Source organism: Blastomyces gilchristii, assembly GCF_000003855.2.
Source record: "Blastomyces gilchristii SLH14081 genomic scaffold supercont1.2, whole genome shotgun sequence".
Taxonomy (NCBI): Eukaryota; Fungi; Ascomycota; class Eurotiomycetes; order Onygenales; family Ajellomycetaceae; genus Blastomyces; species Blastomyces gilchristii.
The window spans coordinates 3,842,584-3,859,397 of record NW_003101681.1 but is presented as its reverse complement, the minus strand read 5'-3'; the positions used below and the strand labels follow the sequence as shown (position 1 = coordinate 3,859,397).

The 16,814-nt window shown below is 38.3% G+C and overlaps 3 protein-coding genes across 3 annotated transcripts; 2 read left to right on the top strand and 1 right to left on the bottom strand.

Moving 5' to 3' along the window:
* The first annotated feature begins 3,984 nt into the window (after positions 1 to 3,984).
* Positions 3,985 to 8,728, top strand: BDBG_01268 (UBA/TS-N domain-containing protein). The gene is made up of 2 exons (XM_002628314.2): positions 3,985 to 6,651; positions 6,778 to 8,728. The coding sequence occupies exons 1-2, from the start codon at positions 4,078 to 4,080 to the stop codon at positions 6,877 to 6,879; spliced, it is 2,676 nt and encodes an 891-aa protein (XP_002628360.1). The 5' UTR covers positions 3,985 to 4,077; the 3' UTR covers positions 6,880 to 8,728.
* On the bottom strand, positions 7,036 to 9,145 carry BDBG_01267 (tRNA (adenine-N(1)-)-methyltransferase catalytic subunit trm61). Its single transcript, XM_002628313.2, has one exon. The coding sequence runs from the start codon at positions 9,014 to 9,016 to the stop codon at positions 7,505 to 7,507; it is 1,512 nt and encodes a 503-aa protein (XP_002628359.1). The 5' UTR covers positions 9,017 to 9,145; the 3' UTR covers positions 7,036 to 7,504.
* BDBG_01266 (cysteinyl-tRNA synthetase) lies at positions 8,742 to 12,055 on the top strand. The gene is made up of 2 exons (XM_031720264.1): positions 8,742 to 9,741; positions 9,798 to 12,055. Exons 1-2 carry the CDS (start codon positions 9,337 to 9,339, stop codon positions 11,925 to 11,927), a joined length of 2,535 nt encoding a protein of 844 aa, XP_031576365.1. The 5' UTR covers positions 8,742 to 9,336; the 3' UTR covers positions 11,928 to 12,055.
* Positions 12,056 to 16,814: the final 4,759 nt, after the last annotated feature.

Genomic DNA, 16,814 nt, shown 5'->3' with positions numbered 1-16,814 from the left:
TTCTCATCAGATATAATCAGTTCTGATTATGATTAAATATTTGATAAATGCATGATCAGAACTCTTTAATTTTAATATTATCTTAATTAATTCTTGAAATAGATGAGTTCTGTGAATAGCAGGCCTCTCAGTAAAATTATTCTCTATAATAGATTATAGAGAATAAGCAGATAGTTGAGACTTCTTAAGTATAATAAAGTGAGATTTGATCTGCAGAGTTATTATTATTATTATTATTCTTCAATTATAGATATATACAGTCAGAGACTATAATATCTACCTGAGAACTTTTAGTTCTCAGAGTTTTTTCTATATCTGTAAAGTTAACTATTATACATTCATCAATTTCAGATATATAAAATCAGAAAATTTCAGCTCAGAATACAAAAACTGTTTACAAATTACAGTGTTTTAACATCTTCTAATACTTTGAAATCATTTAACAATATCATGACAAAGGAAAAGAGAAAGAAAACACAGTCTTAAAAATAGATATATTAAATAGATAGATAGAAAGAAATTGAAAGAAAAAGATAAAGTAAAGAGAGCTACAGAACAAGATCTCTACAGTTTACATCTTAAGCTATATACATATTTTAACACTCTATATAACTGACTACTGTCTCTGTTCTCTCAGGTCTGCTTCAGAGATTATCATTCTCTCTAAAGAGCTGCCACTCAGCTAGCTTCTGTAACTAGCTTATTCATAAGTGAGATTCTCACTAAGAATAATATCAGAGTTACTCACTTCTAGTTAAGTCTCTAATCTTTCAGCTATCAATCTCAGCATTTCAGCCTATTAATTGACTGTCATGATCTTGCTTACATTAATCATCTATTAAGAGTGTCTAGATCTTGTCTTATCTAGATTCTTACTAGACTCAGAGTATTCTAATCAGATAGTTTTTAAATCTCATTCTCTAAAAGTGAGTGTCTAAAGTGACAAGAATGAGATCTGATCAGTTAAGCTTGATAATGATTTACTATTCTACAGACATTCTAGATCTTAATCACTCTAGTACTGATCTAACTTGAAGTGTCTGAAGAACTGTTAACTCTAAGATCAGTGAGAATTAACACTCAGAAATTCTTAGAATAGATATCTTAAGCTTGATAATAATTTACTATAGTGCATTCAGAGGCCTCTGATACTGTTTTATGACTTAACAGTGAAAGCTGTGAATAAGATGTTATTATTATTATTATTATTCTTCCATTATACTCATATGCAAGCGGAGCTTATGATGAGTCCTTGCGTGATGTTAAATACAGGCCAAGTGTTGGTTATACAGGAGGAAAATACAGGTGTTGAGACCACGCCAAGATAACAAGAACATAGGAAATACAAAGGAGTGACAATTAAATACATGCGATAATAACTTCCCAGCCCAGGAACATAGAGCAATTTTATTGGAGCGATTTGTACACCTCTGTATTTATTAGGAACCTGAGGTGCTTGGGTTCCGGATTTAATGTATCCCCTGCGGGTTTCGAACCCACACGCCCTGGTTTCCCACACCAAGGCGCTACCGGGTGGCCGCATTAACCATTCGGCCACCGGGGCTGTGAATAAGATGACTCTTGCAGAGTTTGAACCTGCCCTCTCTTGACATTCATTCCCCGGGGGGAAGGCCGCTAATTGAGGCTCCATGATAGCGTAGTTAATTACTACGCCACCGGGCCTGATCTGCAGAGTGATCACAGATCATATATAGTTGTATAGCTAGATATTCTATTCTAATTAAAAATGTTGCATATTCATACTGACATTCTCATCAGAATTAATCTACTTATCATTAAGAATGTCATCTATTTCAGATTATCTTACTGTGAGCAGAATCTTTTCTTTTCACATAGAATAATTTACAGAGTCAGTGAGTATAACAGGCTTCTTTATAAATCTTACTTAATCTCTGAATTTATTAAGATTCTTTATCAATGCAGATATTCTACTCTTCTGTTGAAGATAGTTCATTAAATCTGTACTAAGCTCTTCATTTTCATCTCTGCCTGTCTTCATTCACTCAACTTCATGTTGAAGTCTTGCAATTTCTAGTCTCATATAAGTCTTCTCACTCACAGAGTTATTGTCATTCTGATCACCTGAGCTCTCTGCATTGTCTGATATCTCACTGATATCTTCAATCAGGTCTTTATATTTATTATTGAACTTGTCAGACTGTTTCTCTGTGATGATTTCATTCAGCTCAAATGCCTTAGAAGCTGTCTTTTAATTTATTATTAATATTAACAGTGATCTGTGATCTTGTATTTGCTGCTCTGATGTTTTCTCATTTCTCTGTCTTGAAGATATGTATTCTTTTATTAAGTCAGGCATTCTCTCAGATCTTAGATTAATTATGAGTTCAATCACTTAATAAATCATCTAGACACACTTGTAATGATGCATGAAGATGTCAATTGCATGTTATTTTACAGCTTTTCATTGTGTAGAGAGCTTTATAATCTCTTGAAGAATAATGTTATTATGTTATATTGTAATCTAACTACACAAGTTACACTAAATGAATAGATTAAGATAGTATGTGACTAGAGTAGATGTAGTAATCACTAACAATTTTATTACACTTCATAGATTTCTACTGAGACTCTGATTCTCAGTCACTGATTCTCTACTGAAGCTGTAATTTTTAGTCACTGATTCTTAGCTGAAAACTTATGAAATTTCTATTCTTTCACTCTGAAGCTTCACTATGCACACATATAAATATTTATTTCAATTATTAATTCTTATACTTTCTCTTTCTTTTTCTTTTCTAATGTTTTTTACTTTATTATATAAGATCTATAAATATTATACTGATCTATTTAGTGTAGACCTCTTACAGATACTATAATTACTAATTCTAAGCTTTCAGAATACTCTGTAGATTTCGAATAAGTAAGCTCTGTTTAATTACAAATTGAATGAATATGATTGACATGTATACATGATAACATAATCAATCATCTAACACTTATTTTCACTTAACACTTATCTTTGTAAATCAATTACAATCAACTTTAAATGTTAATATCTTGATAAATATTCATTATTTTAATTGTTTATTTTGTAATTTATAAATATCAAGACTTATAGTATAATATAATTTAAAATTATTATAATATAGTTAAAATTAATTAAAATATAGATTTAATTAGAAAATAAAATACAGTATAATAAAATATATAATATTTTATTATAAATTAAGAAATATATATTATATATTATTGAAAATTATAATTCTTATATAAATATATTATAATTTAATAAATATTAAATTATTTTATATAAGAATTCTATATTTTAATTTTTAAGAATTCTTTTATTTTTTTATTATAATTTTTTTTATAAATTACAAGTAAAATATTGAAAACTCTTGAAATTTTAAATTTTGAAAAATAATTTATTAAATATAAATATATTTAAATAATTTAATATAATAATTTATTTAAATTACAATTTTAAAGTATAAATAATACACAGTTATTATAAAAATAGTATTTTAAAATATAAGATTTTATATAAAAATTTAACTAAATCAATAATAAATAAGAATTTCAAGATACAATTTTATATTTTATTAAAAATATACATAATCTATAAGATATTTAATTTTTATATGAGAATAATTTATATTTATAAATATATTTACAAATATAGCCTGTGTATTTTATTTTAAAATAGTATTTTAAAAAGCTTAATAAATTAATAATTATATGTTATTTTCTCATAGAAATTTAATATAATATAATATATATCTATGAATTATTGTTCTGTTTTTTAGAGTAGTTTTAAATAAATATTCAGTGAGATATGAATATTTGAAGTTGATTGTAATTGATTTACAAAGGCGAGTGTTAGGTGGAAACGAGCGTTAGGTGGTTGATTATGTCACTATAGGCTGCCGTAATTACGTTAATGAATAAGTGGGGTTAGTTGTGGAACCTAACCGATCCCTCCAAATAGGTCAACGCTAAGACAATGAAGTGACCTCTGCTCCTCATCAAGCTTCTTGTCGCGCCATCTGACGGCGAACAACCTCTAGAACTACAATAGTCGCCAACTGAAAACCCATGGATGACTTGTCGGGGCTCAGCTGGAATCCCTCCGCGGGGTCCGAAGCGAGGAGACCAGCCCCGGTTGGGTCTACGTCGGCAGCTGCATTCTCTGAGTTAAGGCCGACGCCTCCTACGTCTGGACGATCGACTCCCGTAACTGTTGGACCTTCGGTGCGCTCGAAACCACCCTCAAAAACAGCCACCCCGGTCAACGATAGCTTTGCGAACCTAGTTACATTTAGTTCTTCCAACTCCGGCAAATCGCTTTCTCTGCTCGAACAACAGAGGCAGTTGGCAGAACAGAGAGCAAGGCAGGAAGCGCAGAGAAGGGCCAATATCGAGGCCCAATATGGAGGGAGCAATGCACAATTCTGGGACAATTTCGAAAAGCCACACGCTTCAACATCCCCCGCAGGACAAACATCATCTGAGCCACAGCACCCTTCAACCGACGAAGATGACCTGTTGGCAGCCTTCGATGCATCGGTACCAGTTGATGCATCGACGAACTTCCCTATACCTGATAGCAACAGATCGACTAATAACAATGCGGCAAGTTCGCAGCTCCCCTCGAATTGTGGGCAAGCTGAGGATCAGGGTTTAGGGAGTACCGACGATGGTGATGATCCATTCGGTTTGCATGACCTCAAGCCTAAGGCTACACTGCAAAGCCCCCCGTCTCCAGCCGATAATGATGACATTCTAGGCTCCCTTGGAAAACCGGTGTCTGAATTTATACGGAAACCAGAAGACGAAATTATGCTAGCGAAAGCGCCAAGCACGGGTCCTTCACTAGCGGTTTCCGCGGCAAACAAATATATTGCTGAATTGGTCGACATGGGATTTCCCGCGGACAAGGCTCAAAAGGCTCTTGCTACCACGGAGTCTGGAACAGATGTTCAGGCTGCCGTTGGCTGGCTGCTGAACCAGGCTCAGGAGGAGGCGAAACAAAAGGCGAACGGGAAAATCAGAGAATTGAGGAAAGATCAATGCGAATATGAGAGCCGCGCCCGCAGTTCTCGTCGCAGACCCGCCCAACGCCGAGACAACGGTGTCCCGGCTTGGATGCAGACAGAGCGGTCTCGCTCCTCAAGCAATCGTGCAGATAGCCGAAGCCCTGCCACGGTAGAAAAGGATGCGGCAGCGTTGGCAGCTGAATTCGGCAATAACCTTTTCAAATCGGCCAATTCCCTTTGGAAAAGCGGCACGAAGAAAGTGCAGCAAGCCGTTCAGGAGTTTAATGGCCCATCTGACGTAAATCAACCGCGCTGGATGCGGGAGTCCCCAACTACCTCGGAAACAACACATTCTGGAGTGCGAGGCAGTAAACCTCCAAAACAAGGTAATTTCACAGATGAAGTGATTCTGCTTGAATCAGGTGCAAGGCCTAGCAAACCTTCCAGGCGAAGGGAGGAGCCCTTGCCCATGTCCAAATCAGATATCCTCCGAAGCCATTCACCACATGCTGCTGTGCAGAGGGATATGCGACCGCGTATAACAGAAGACCCTCGAACTCGTCTCACTCGTCTGAACGCTGAGGAGCAAGCCGCTCAAGCATACATTAGCCCGGCAAGGAGACGGAAAGGAGTTGCAATACCGCCCGCTTCGGAATCTCAGCCTGACTTGCTTGAAGCACATTGCACGGTGCGCCAACCTCCACGTCCCGCAACAACATCACCCCATCCCCAAGCACGTCAATCTCAGACGCCCAACCCGCTGCCGGTCCGTCCAAAAGGACCTCCACGCGAAATTCCTCAGGTTTCATCTTCAGCTCTTGCGTCCTCACATATTCATCTCCAGAGAGGTTCAGAAGCCTTTAAGCGTGGTGATTATGTATCTGCCCATACGTCATATTCGAATGCGCTTTCACAGCTTCCGGAGAAGCACCCCATCACCATAATCCTCCTATGTAATCGTGCGGTCACCGGGCTTAAAATTGGCGAATCAAAATCAGCAATCAGCGACGCAGATGCAGCCATCGCAATCATTGGTCCTTCAAGAGGCGAGTCAGAAAAGATCGACTTAGGGAACGGGGAGCCAAGCAAAGACATGAAAGAATTTTTTGGTAAGGCATTGATGGGGAAAGCCGAAGCGCTAGAGCAACTTGAACGATGGCCTGAAGCTGCCAAGATCTGGCGAGACGCAGTTGAAGCAGGCCACGGAGGTAGCATTAGCATCCAAGGACGAAATAGGTGTGAGAAGGCGGCGGGTATCAGCCAGCCAACACCCCGTACCTCAACGACGGTGACTACTAGCCGTCCGGCACAGCTCAAAAAACCGGCTACTCCTGCAGCTAGGTCCACAGGACAGCATGCCAAGCCAGCCGAGGCGGTCTCCCGCCTCCGTGCTGCAAATGAGGCGGCAGACAGAGCTGATAACGAGAAATTTGCCCTCTCTGATTCTGTAGAGGCTCGCATAAACGCATGGAAGGGAGGGAAGCAAGACAATCTCCGCGCTCTTTTGGCAAGCTTGGATACCGTTTTGTGGCCGGAAGCTGCGTGGAAGAAGATTAGCATGGCTGAGTTGATTCTACCCAACAAGGTTAAAATCCAGTATATGAAAGGGATTGCCAAGGTGCATCCGGATAAGGTACGCCAGTGCATGCTAAACTCCACTACCCCCAGTTCCCTCATTTTTTATTTTCTACTTGGAAGGTCATAGATATTTCGGATTTGGCCATTACTGACTCTGTGTTTTTACTTTTGCGCTCGGTAGATCCCTGTTAACGCAACCACCGAGCAGAAAATGATTGCTGGTGCTGTTTTCAGTACATTAAATGAAGCGTGGGATAAATTCAAGAACGAAAATGGGCTATAAAAGCTGATACTAGAATCTTGTTCTGTTTCACACTGATGGGCATCTTGATCCCTTGCCATGGACATGCTCTCTACACTTTACGACGTGGCTCCTACATTACTTTTTGTATGCGCGTGCACCAACATACTTTTCGGTGCCTCCTTGCCCTTATACATTCTTCCCCCCCCCCCCCCCCGCCCCCCGCGGGGGGGCCCGGGCACTATTTCACCATATTATACCCTAACTTAAAACCTTTTTATTTCCAGCCAGCTTGCTTGTAAATAGAGCCCCGAGCGCTTTTGATTTTTTTTGCCACGAGAATAACGAGAACAAATTAGGGATTTCCAAATTTTGGGGTATGATTTCTGGAAGATGTTTTAAGAAAAAAGACACCCATGTTTCTTTTTTCGTTAGCAGGATAGATGTTCATACATATTGTGAGTATTCGCCGTCTCGTAATATTAAATGCCTACTTATGCAAATAATTGTGCGGCGAGTGAAAATTCTCAGATATGGTTACCAGTTAATCTGACGTATGTTATGGAGCCCTGGTAATCACTAGTACATATATTTCACCGAGGACATTAAATCATTCCTCCTGCGCTTTCTTTGCCATCTTTTTCTCAGCCCTAGCTTCCCGTTTCACCTACTTCTTGCGCTTCGGTGCCCCTAGCGCCCCATCAGCAGCGCGGGACTTCGCAACACTCGGCCACTTCTCCCGGCATCGATTCTCTTCCTCTTCCGACCATGCGACGGGTAAAATGGCAAAGACAAGATACGAAGTGTGAGTCTTGAGATCGGGCTCGCTGCGATGTATGATATTCCCTTGTTTGTAGGTTGGCAACGGAGGTTGTTCAGACCAGGTTGTTTGCGTCGACGTTAATGATATTGATGATACGTCAGGCTTGCCGGTACCATCCGGGTCGGCAATTTTGGTATCCTCCTTGACACTCTGGCCATAGCCATCGTCACCACTGTAGTTCTTGTTTTTTGTTTCGTTTTTGGAAGTGGATGCAGGTCCGCTTTCGGCCTCGCTCTGTGCCTGGCTGGCATGGAAAGCTGTCCCACGTTCCTTAATGGCTCGAAGTTTGATTACCGATTCTTCTACGTTTCGAGGACCGGGAATGGTACCTCGACCCCCTTCACCTTCAACCCCGTGTCGCTCTCTCCGCACCTCAATGTTCCGATGGGATATTTCAACCATCGATATCGATATCCAGTCAAGTTGCCGCAGCACGCTAATGGTCCGCTGGACTTGTTCCAGACATGGTGAGAATGTGCAAATATATACAGGTGACGATGGGTCAAGGGGGGATGGAGATCCATCAGCTGGTTCTCGAACAAGGTGTTTCAGCGCAAGCCATGGAGCCGGGAGGTCCAGGAAGACCGCGTTGGCTTTGGGTGATTCGCCTTTGAACGGCTCCCCTAACAAAAACCCCTCATTGTAGACGTCCCTGTGGTTCACGTGGACAATACCTTCCAGTCCATGATCACGAATCTCTTCACGAATTTTCACCGCCCGTTGCACATGGAACTCAAAGCTACACACTTTTCCGAGATGTTTGTTGCTCGCGGGTTTTGTTTCTGAAAGATATCCGTTAAACACCGCCCGCGCAGCCGCATGGGTGAATGATCCACTTCCTGCACCTGCTTCAATCAGGGTGCTTCCAGGTCTAGCGCGTATTCGGTGTAATATGTAGCTGTAATCGGGGGTATATACTACTTGCGTTCGGTGGGGGAGGGAGGCAGTCCAAGCTTCGGGTGTGGGAGGGAGAAGGTGAATAAAACCGCTAGATGCAGCGACAGCAGCTTTGGGTACCGTTAGTTTCGCATCATCATCATCAACATTGGCCTCAGAAATATCCATTTCATCTGCTTTCCGCTTTAAGGTGGGAGGCTGCCTCTTGGGTAATTTACGTCCCCGCGAGCCTGTGTCGACCTTGGATGCAACAATCTGCGAGCCCCAAGGCTGTCCGATCAATGTGCTGTGTGGAAACGAGCCAAAGCGCGTGTTGGTCACTTTCCCTTCGTCATAACCAAGGTTTTCGTCATCGTGAGTCTTGAGCACCGTGGGCATCAGCAGATTTCGCCGCAAATGGAGCATGGCCAAAGAATCTGCCCTGGCCGTGGAGCCTGGAGTAAGGAATGGCGACGGCATGGCGAGGTGAACACCTGTGAAGTAGAGAAGACAATATCCTAAACGATTTCCAAAAATATATGTACCTATAGGAAAAAGGAAGACCCAGTTCAAGCTAGTAGTTATCTTCGTATCGCATTATGCTGGCTGGATTTGGCCAAATAGGGTTTAGGGCAAGAACTTCTCCTTCCAACTCCCCGCATCGCAGAAGAACCATGCAGGAAACATCCGCAGCCTGACGCCTCTGCCCCCCCTCGTCCACCCCTCGTCCACCCCTCGTCTCCCTTCTCTTTTTACATCCTCTTCTCTTCCTCTTGTTCTCCCATGTCTGTCTCTCATTTATGAGGCCCTTCTTCCGCGCCGGTTGCTTATCCAGCCACTTTGACTTAGCCAAAACGCGCCCTGCCCTTTTCCGCCCCTGCAGCAGCTCCATCCCAGTCACAACCATGTCGACAGCTCGCGAGCAACCGCCGTGGAACCAGCCTAAGCCGCATCCTGAATCCGCTTCACGTCTGCCTCCCTTGAAGATTTACAATTCTCTTACCAGATCGAAAGTCCCATTCGTTCCTCTTGACCCCAGTGGCCGAACGGTTACTTGGTATGCATGCGGTCCGACCGTCTACGACGATGCGCATCTAGGCCATGCCAGAAACTATGTCAGCAATGATATTCTACGGCGAATAATGCGCGATTATTTCAAGTTCGATGTCAAGTTTATTATGAATATCACGGATGTGGATGATAAGGTGTGTGTCTGGAAAGAGACTTTACTGATCAAGCGCAGGGCTGATACAAGTGCCAGATTATTTCAAGAGGCCGACAACAGCATTTCTTTACCGAATTCGTATATTCCCACCCTACGGTTGATGATAAAGTTATTGAGATAGCTCTCTCGGCGTATTCCGCTTATCTGGAGAAGAAGCTTCCACTGCTCGAGGCTGGACTAGCTCCGGAGCGCTATCAGGACGAGGTGGAGAAGGTATACGCTACCATCTTGAATGGTGGAGCTCTTGATGGCAATGGAAAGCCTGGAGACGACGAAGCAAAATTGAAAATGCACATAAAAACCGCGTCTTCTGCCGCGAATGCGCTCGCAAAAGTATCATCCGCGGAGGAGAGTATCTTGAGTGAAACATTCTACAACGATGTCAAGGATGTGCTACTAGAATATCTTGATTCAGTTCATGGATCTTCGATACGCGGGGAGGACCGTTTGATCTTCACAAAATTAGCGAAGAAGTATGAGGCGCGTTTCATGCAGGATGTCCGGGATTTAAATGTCCTAGACCCTGACGCCATTACCCGAGTGACGGAGTATATGCCGGAGATCGTGAGCTTTGTCGAGAGGATTATCGATCATAAATTCGGCTATGTCACTTCTGATGGGTCTGTTTATTTTGACATTACGGCTTTTGAGGCTTCAGGGAATAGTTATGCTAGATTGGAGCCCTGGAATCGGAATGATACGAAACTTCAGGCGGAGGGAGAAGGCGCCTTAACAAAAAAGACAACAGAAAAACGTTCTGCTGCAGATTTCGCTCTTTGGAAGGCCTCTAAAGCGGGTGAACCTAGCTGGCCGAGCCCCTGGGGTGATGGCCGCCCTGGCTGGCATATTGAATGCTCAGCCATGGCATCGGCCAAGCTTGGGAAGCAGATGGATATCCATTCCGGTGGAATTGATCTGGCATTTCCACATCACGACAATGAGCTGGCTCAAAGTGAAGCTTACTGGCATGAAACATGCGCTGACCACCACTGGGTGAACTACTTCCTGCACATGGGACACCTTTCTATTCAGGGGTCGAAGATGTCGAAATCACTCAAGAACTTCACTACTATCCGGGAGGCTCTTGATAAAGGTGACTGGACCCCTAGAAGCCTTCGCATTGTTTTCCTATTAGGTGGATGGAAGGATGGAATCGAAATCACAGAGGATCTCGTGAAGGCTGGAAATGCCTGGGAAGAGAAAACCAACAACTTTTTCATCAAAGCTAAAGATGCAGTGGCACAACAAGACGTTACGCCAGGCTCAAAAGAAAACACTTTCGCCGTCGCGCTTAAGTCCGCACAGGATGCTGTTCATCAGAGCTTGTGTGATTCGTTTAATACTGCCGGTGCGATGTATGCGATATCGGAACTTATATCCAAATACAACATCGCTGATAAATCCACGTTAGCAATCAAGGATGTACAGGAAGCTGCAACCTGGGTAACATCAATGGTCAACATTTTCGGTCTCAACGGTAGCGCATCACCGACCACAAGTGAAATTGGCTGGTCGGGCATTGATATTCCAGATGCTGCAAAACCATATCTCTACCCTCTGTCTACAATGCGGGATTCTCTTCGAGAAGTTGCCAGAGCCAAAGACGGAATATCAGAGGAGACCATAAAAGGTATTGTTGAGAAAGGAACTGCAGCAATCCAACAACCATCTGAGGTGCCTGAGGTAGAAGCGGGGGTATACAAAAATCTCCTCTCGGATTTCTGCGCAAAAGTCTCCTCCCTCGAGCAGACGAGCTCCATTTCGAAGGAAATCCTTACCCTTTGCGACCGCGTCCGTGACATAGACCTATTTGATCTCGGAGTCTACCTCGAAGACCGCGATAACCAGCCCGCCCTAGTTCGCCCTCTCACCAGGGAATTGATCCAAGCGCGTGAAGAGAAAGCTGCTCGGGCACACCAAAAGCAGATAGAGAAAGAAAATAAAGAAAAGGAGACACTAAAGAGAGCTGAGAAGGGTAAAACCAGTCACCTCGAGTTATTCCGGACCAGTGAGTTTAGTGCTTGGGACGAGGACGGGTTGCCCACTAGAGACGCAGCTGGGGAAGAAATCACAAAGAGCAGAAGCAAAAAATTGAGGAAGGATTGGGAAAGACAGAAAAAGGCACATGAAGCATGGTTAGCAAGCAATAAAGCGAATGTTTCTTAGATAGAAAATGTCATCAGTTTTAGTTTTCAGGATTTCGTCGGCTTAGCATTAAACTATTTCGGGGGCTTTTTAAATTCTATCTTTCACTTTCTCGAAGTTATGCAAGATTGATTTGAAAAACTCATTTTATATTCATGAAAATGATGTGGAAGGTGTAAAGCTTGTGTGATTGAAAGGTTGCTAGCTTGGGGAAAGTTATATGGTGGAAGGATTAGTAAGTCAGATCACGTGACCTGACACCCCCACTCACCAGAATAACTATACATGATGCTATATACAAAATTCGCCTTCAAATCAAGTACAGATATAAAAAATGACTGGAAAATGTGTAGTAATGAAAAATCAGTTATGAGATACATCATTTTTTATTTCTCTATCTCTTCATCTTCATATTCTTCTTTCAATGTGTATATTTCAAACAGTTGATCTCTTTAACACAGATCTTATAATAATACTTTCATTTTATAAAAGCTTTGATATGTGTGAGGTTTTTCTGAATCAGAAGTGCAGTGATCTCAGAATCAATGAGTAGATCTTCAAGATTGTCTCTCACTGAAGCTTCTCTCATTATAGTGATATTTCTTATAGATGTCAGAGAGTCATCAGATTCAACTGTGAATTTCAGAGAGTTCAGTATATTCTGCATTAAAAAGATAGATATTCTTATGAAGATATCATAGTCAATTCATCAATTATTAGTAAGTATGAGAAATAATGAATACTCAGATTGAATTTTCTCATCAATGAACAGATTATCAATTGATAAATCAGAAATTGCTGCAGAAATTATTGCAGGAATTATTATAGCAGATAGATCTGATGTTACTGAAGAAATCACTGCAGCTGCCTTACAGACTGCATTGAGTAGAGCCTTCAGATTGTGTGAAGTAGTCACTATTAATAAATTAGCAAGATGAAGGTTCTTCTGAAAGATGACATTCTTTGATATATATAAATACCTGTTGAAGAGATTCTTGTGAGATTTTATAAAACAGGCTGATACATTGATAATCTCTGTGAGATTTGTTATCTGAAAGCTCTCTATTATTATTATTATTATTATTCTTTCATTATACTCATATGCAAGCGGAGCTTATGATGAGTCCTTGCATGATGTTAAATACAGGTCAAGTGTTAGTTATACAGGAGGAAATACAGGTGTTGAGACCATGTCAAGATAACAAGAACATAGGAAAATACAAAGAAGTGACAATTAGATACATGCGATAATAACTTCCCAGCTCAGGAACATAGAGTGATTCATTGGAGTGATTTGTACACCTCTGTATTTATTAGAAACCTGAGGTGCTTGAGTTTCGGATTTAATGTATCCCCTGCGGGTTTCAAACCCACGCGCCTTGGTTTCCCACGCCAAGGCACTACCGGGTGGCCGCATTAACCATTCAGCCACCGGGGCAATTCTTCATAGTTATAACTATATAAATTGTAAGATAGAGAATATAACAACTTTCTTCGATGAATATCAAGACAGGTATATTTTAATTATATATATTAAAGTATATATTAACTAATTTATATATAAAACTTATAGAAAACTAAATATATTGATATAAAAATAGAATATATTAAAAATCTCTACATCACTGATCTGTCTTTTATCAGAAGTATCTCTGAAAATTTGATCTTTTTTTACATCTTCTCTTATACATTTTTCATCAGATATCTCTTTTTTACTGTTGAGATATTCTGAATTATCTCAGTAAAGATATCTCTGATAATTTACTGATATTCAGAAAGATCACTTATCAGATCTCAGAATGTTAGAATATTTTATTATTATAATATAGCTGCAGCAGAATTTTCATTTATATCAGTATTATTAAATATTTTAATCTGAGTTATAAGATTAGTATATATCTCTATTTTTCAGAATTAGTTTCTAGTTTTTCAATCTGAAGTTTTTAATTCAATATCTTTAACTAATGAATATTCAACTCATGTTTCATATATCATTATTCTCACTCAGAGAATCAATTAAAGTCAATGATTTCTCACACTCAGTAAAAAAACAGAAAGAACTTTTCAGCAGTAAATGAATCACAGAAGTATTCAAGATAATTAATTCTTTATAGCAGTTATACAATCTGATTACTACTGAACTTTCTCTGCTCTTTATCTTCTCTTATTGAATATAATTCTATATTAATAAATAATAGGCTAAGTTGATCAGAAAAATTTTAATATCTCACTTAAAAGTTGATATATTTGCTAAAATCTAATTCTACTTATCTTCATTTCTTTGAGAGTTTGAGACTTTCATGTTTTAATCATATTCAGCATCATCATTCCGCTGAATGAAAAGATGTATAATGTTTTATTCTTTATTTTTATCATACTTACAACTGTTCAATTCAAATTATCTGTATTAAAAGAAAGATAATATATTCATTTTATCTTCAGATGGAGATACTGCTCTATCAGCTGAATTTCCTTCTTATACATTTCTGCATCTGAACGCCAGGTTCAGCAACCCCTTTTTAATGAACTACTTGATATCAGTGATGAGTTTGACTTCTTCTTATCTGACTGGTATTCATTACTACTGTTATTATATTCATTCTATATTCAGATATATCAATATCAGATTTCTTTTGAAATCAGTGATTTATCTTATTAAATCTATCAGATGAAAGAGTATAAAGACATCTAGTAAAGCAGAATTTATAACAATATATAGTTTCAAAATCTTGATAGAACTCTGATAAATTTATGATATGAATAGAAATATAGTGATTTAGTTCTTAATATTAAATTAATGTAGATTGTTGCTGATTGCAGCTTTTATTAATATATTTCTTTTCAGTAATTCAATCTCATCTCTTTATTTTATCAAGATCACTTATTCACTTCATTCATATCTTTTCAACTACACAACTCTTTTCTATAAATCATATCAGAAAGTAAAATATTATATCTATTTAATTAAAATCTGAAACACTATCTGCTATCTGTCTCTAGACAAGAATTCAGGAATAATCAATTGAAATTTTAATATCAGAGTCTCTCTTTCTCAGAAACTGTCAATGAAGATTTTACTGACAGTGATTCAGATAATAATACTCTCAGTGATAAAGTATTACTATTCTTAATAAGTTTATTACTTTTAATATCTGTATTATTATAAAAACTAATATTCTCTAAAGACAGAGTTACATAATGAGAATACTGCTGATAATATTAAGTATATTAAGTGACTTTTGAATGCAGCTGCTGAGAAGAATATTTCTGAAAATGATGATTAAGAGAATTCTGATGAGTTAGTTACTGATAATATTAAAATATCAGCTACTGATGCAATTGCTGTTACTATTACTAATCAATTTATTGATTCTGATTCAGCAATTAATATATCTCATAAATATTATAACTTTGAAATGAATTCATTTATTCTGACAATGAGACTCTGAGCTGAAGAGTCAGATATTTTCTGCAAAAACTATAAATTACTACTATAAATTCTGCATTTATTAAAGAATACATCACTGATAAGTCTTTTCTCTGAAGATATATCAACTCTGAAAAGGTAATGCAGAGTACAATTTCTGATTTTATCAGTTAAGAAAATCTCAATTTTAATAGTATTATCAATGTAAATACTAACTCTGAGATCTGCTCAGAAAAATCTCACTGAATTCTTCATAAGATCACTCTACTTTTAAAACCTGATTTTCTTGATATCTGCTCTTCTCAAATCCCCAACTTTTCAGTGACAAATGTATATAGAAATGACAGAAATTGTCAACAATTTCACAGAGTTATGATAATCTCACAGTTGAGAAAGGTCAGTCAAATATTATTCTGATAACTTTATACAATATTTATTAAATAAACCTATTTTTTCTTCTGATTTTATTCAGTATCAGTGTGAGAATCTTAAATACTTTTATAAATCAGAGTTGAATGATATATCTCACATTGAGAGAGTGTATTTTGTCAGATATAATCACTAACATTAAGATATAAGATCTTATATAATAGTTCTGAAAGTTTAAGAAGCTGTTCACTATATTCTGCAGACTGTATAAACATTACTGTTCTTGAATTCATTATTTAGTCTCTTCAAAATAATTACAATGAAGAATGAGATGAAATATATCTTAATTATTCAAGTTCTCAATCAACTTGATATTTATATAAATACAGTATTTGAATCAGGTTCTGATCTGCTGATATATAAGAGTCAAGATCAGTATTTTCTTCACTGAGTCATAAGAATCAAAACTGAAGTTGTTAAGATATAATTATATTACAAATCTTTACTGATTCAGACTGAGTTGAAAATTACAACATATGATTGAAATCTTTTGAAAAGTATATTTTACTCTGATATACAAGTTATTTCTCTATCATATCAATTATTTATTAATGAATTTAATTTATATCAGAATATGTACTGAAGCTTAATGAGTTTTTATATGATTTCTGCACTGAGTCATGTTAAGTACTTTGAAGTAAAACAATATTTTTATTCTAATCTTTGATTTTTATAATATCAATTTTTCTGACACTGTTACTGTATTATCATATGACTTATCTATATTGAATTGTAAAAGAGTTATAATAAATATTAGTGAAGAAAAGATGAGAATTATTGCATTTTACATTCCATTTCTTGAAGATATACTGCAGTAAAATAGTAATACAGATGTAAGAAGCCTACGCTGAATAGATTAGTATAATATATATAGATCTTCTATAACAAAGTGCAAAATGTTAAAGAAGGAAAAGAAAGAGAAAGTGCGAGAATCAGCAATTGAAGTGAATATTTATACATGTACGCGGTGTGTACACGGTGAAGCTTCAGAGTGAAAGAATTGAAATTCTGAGAGTTTTTCAGCTGAGAATCAGTGATTGAGAATGACTGAG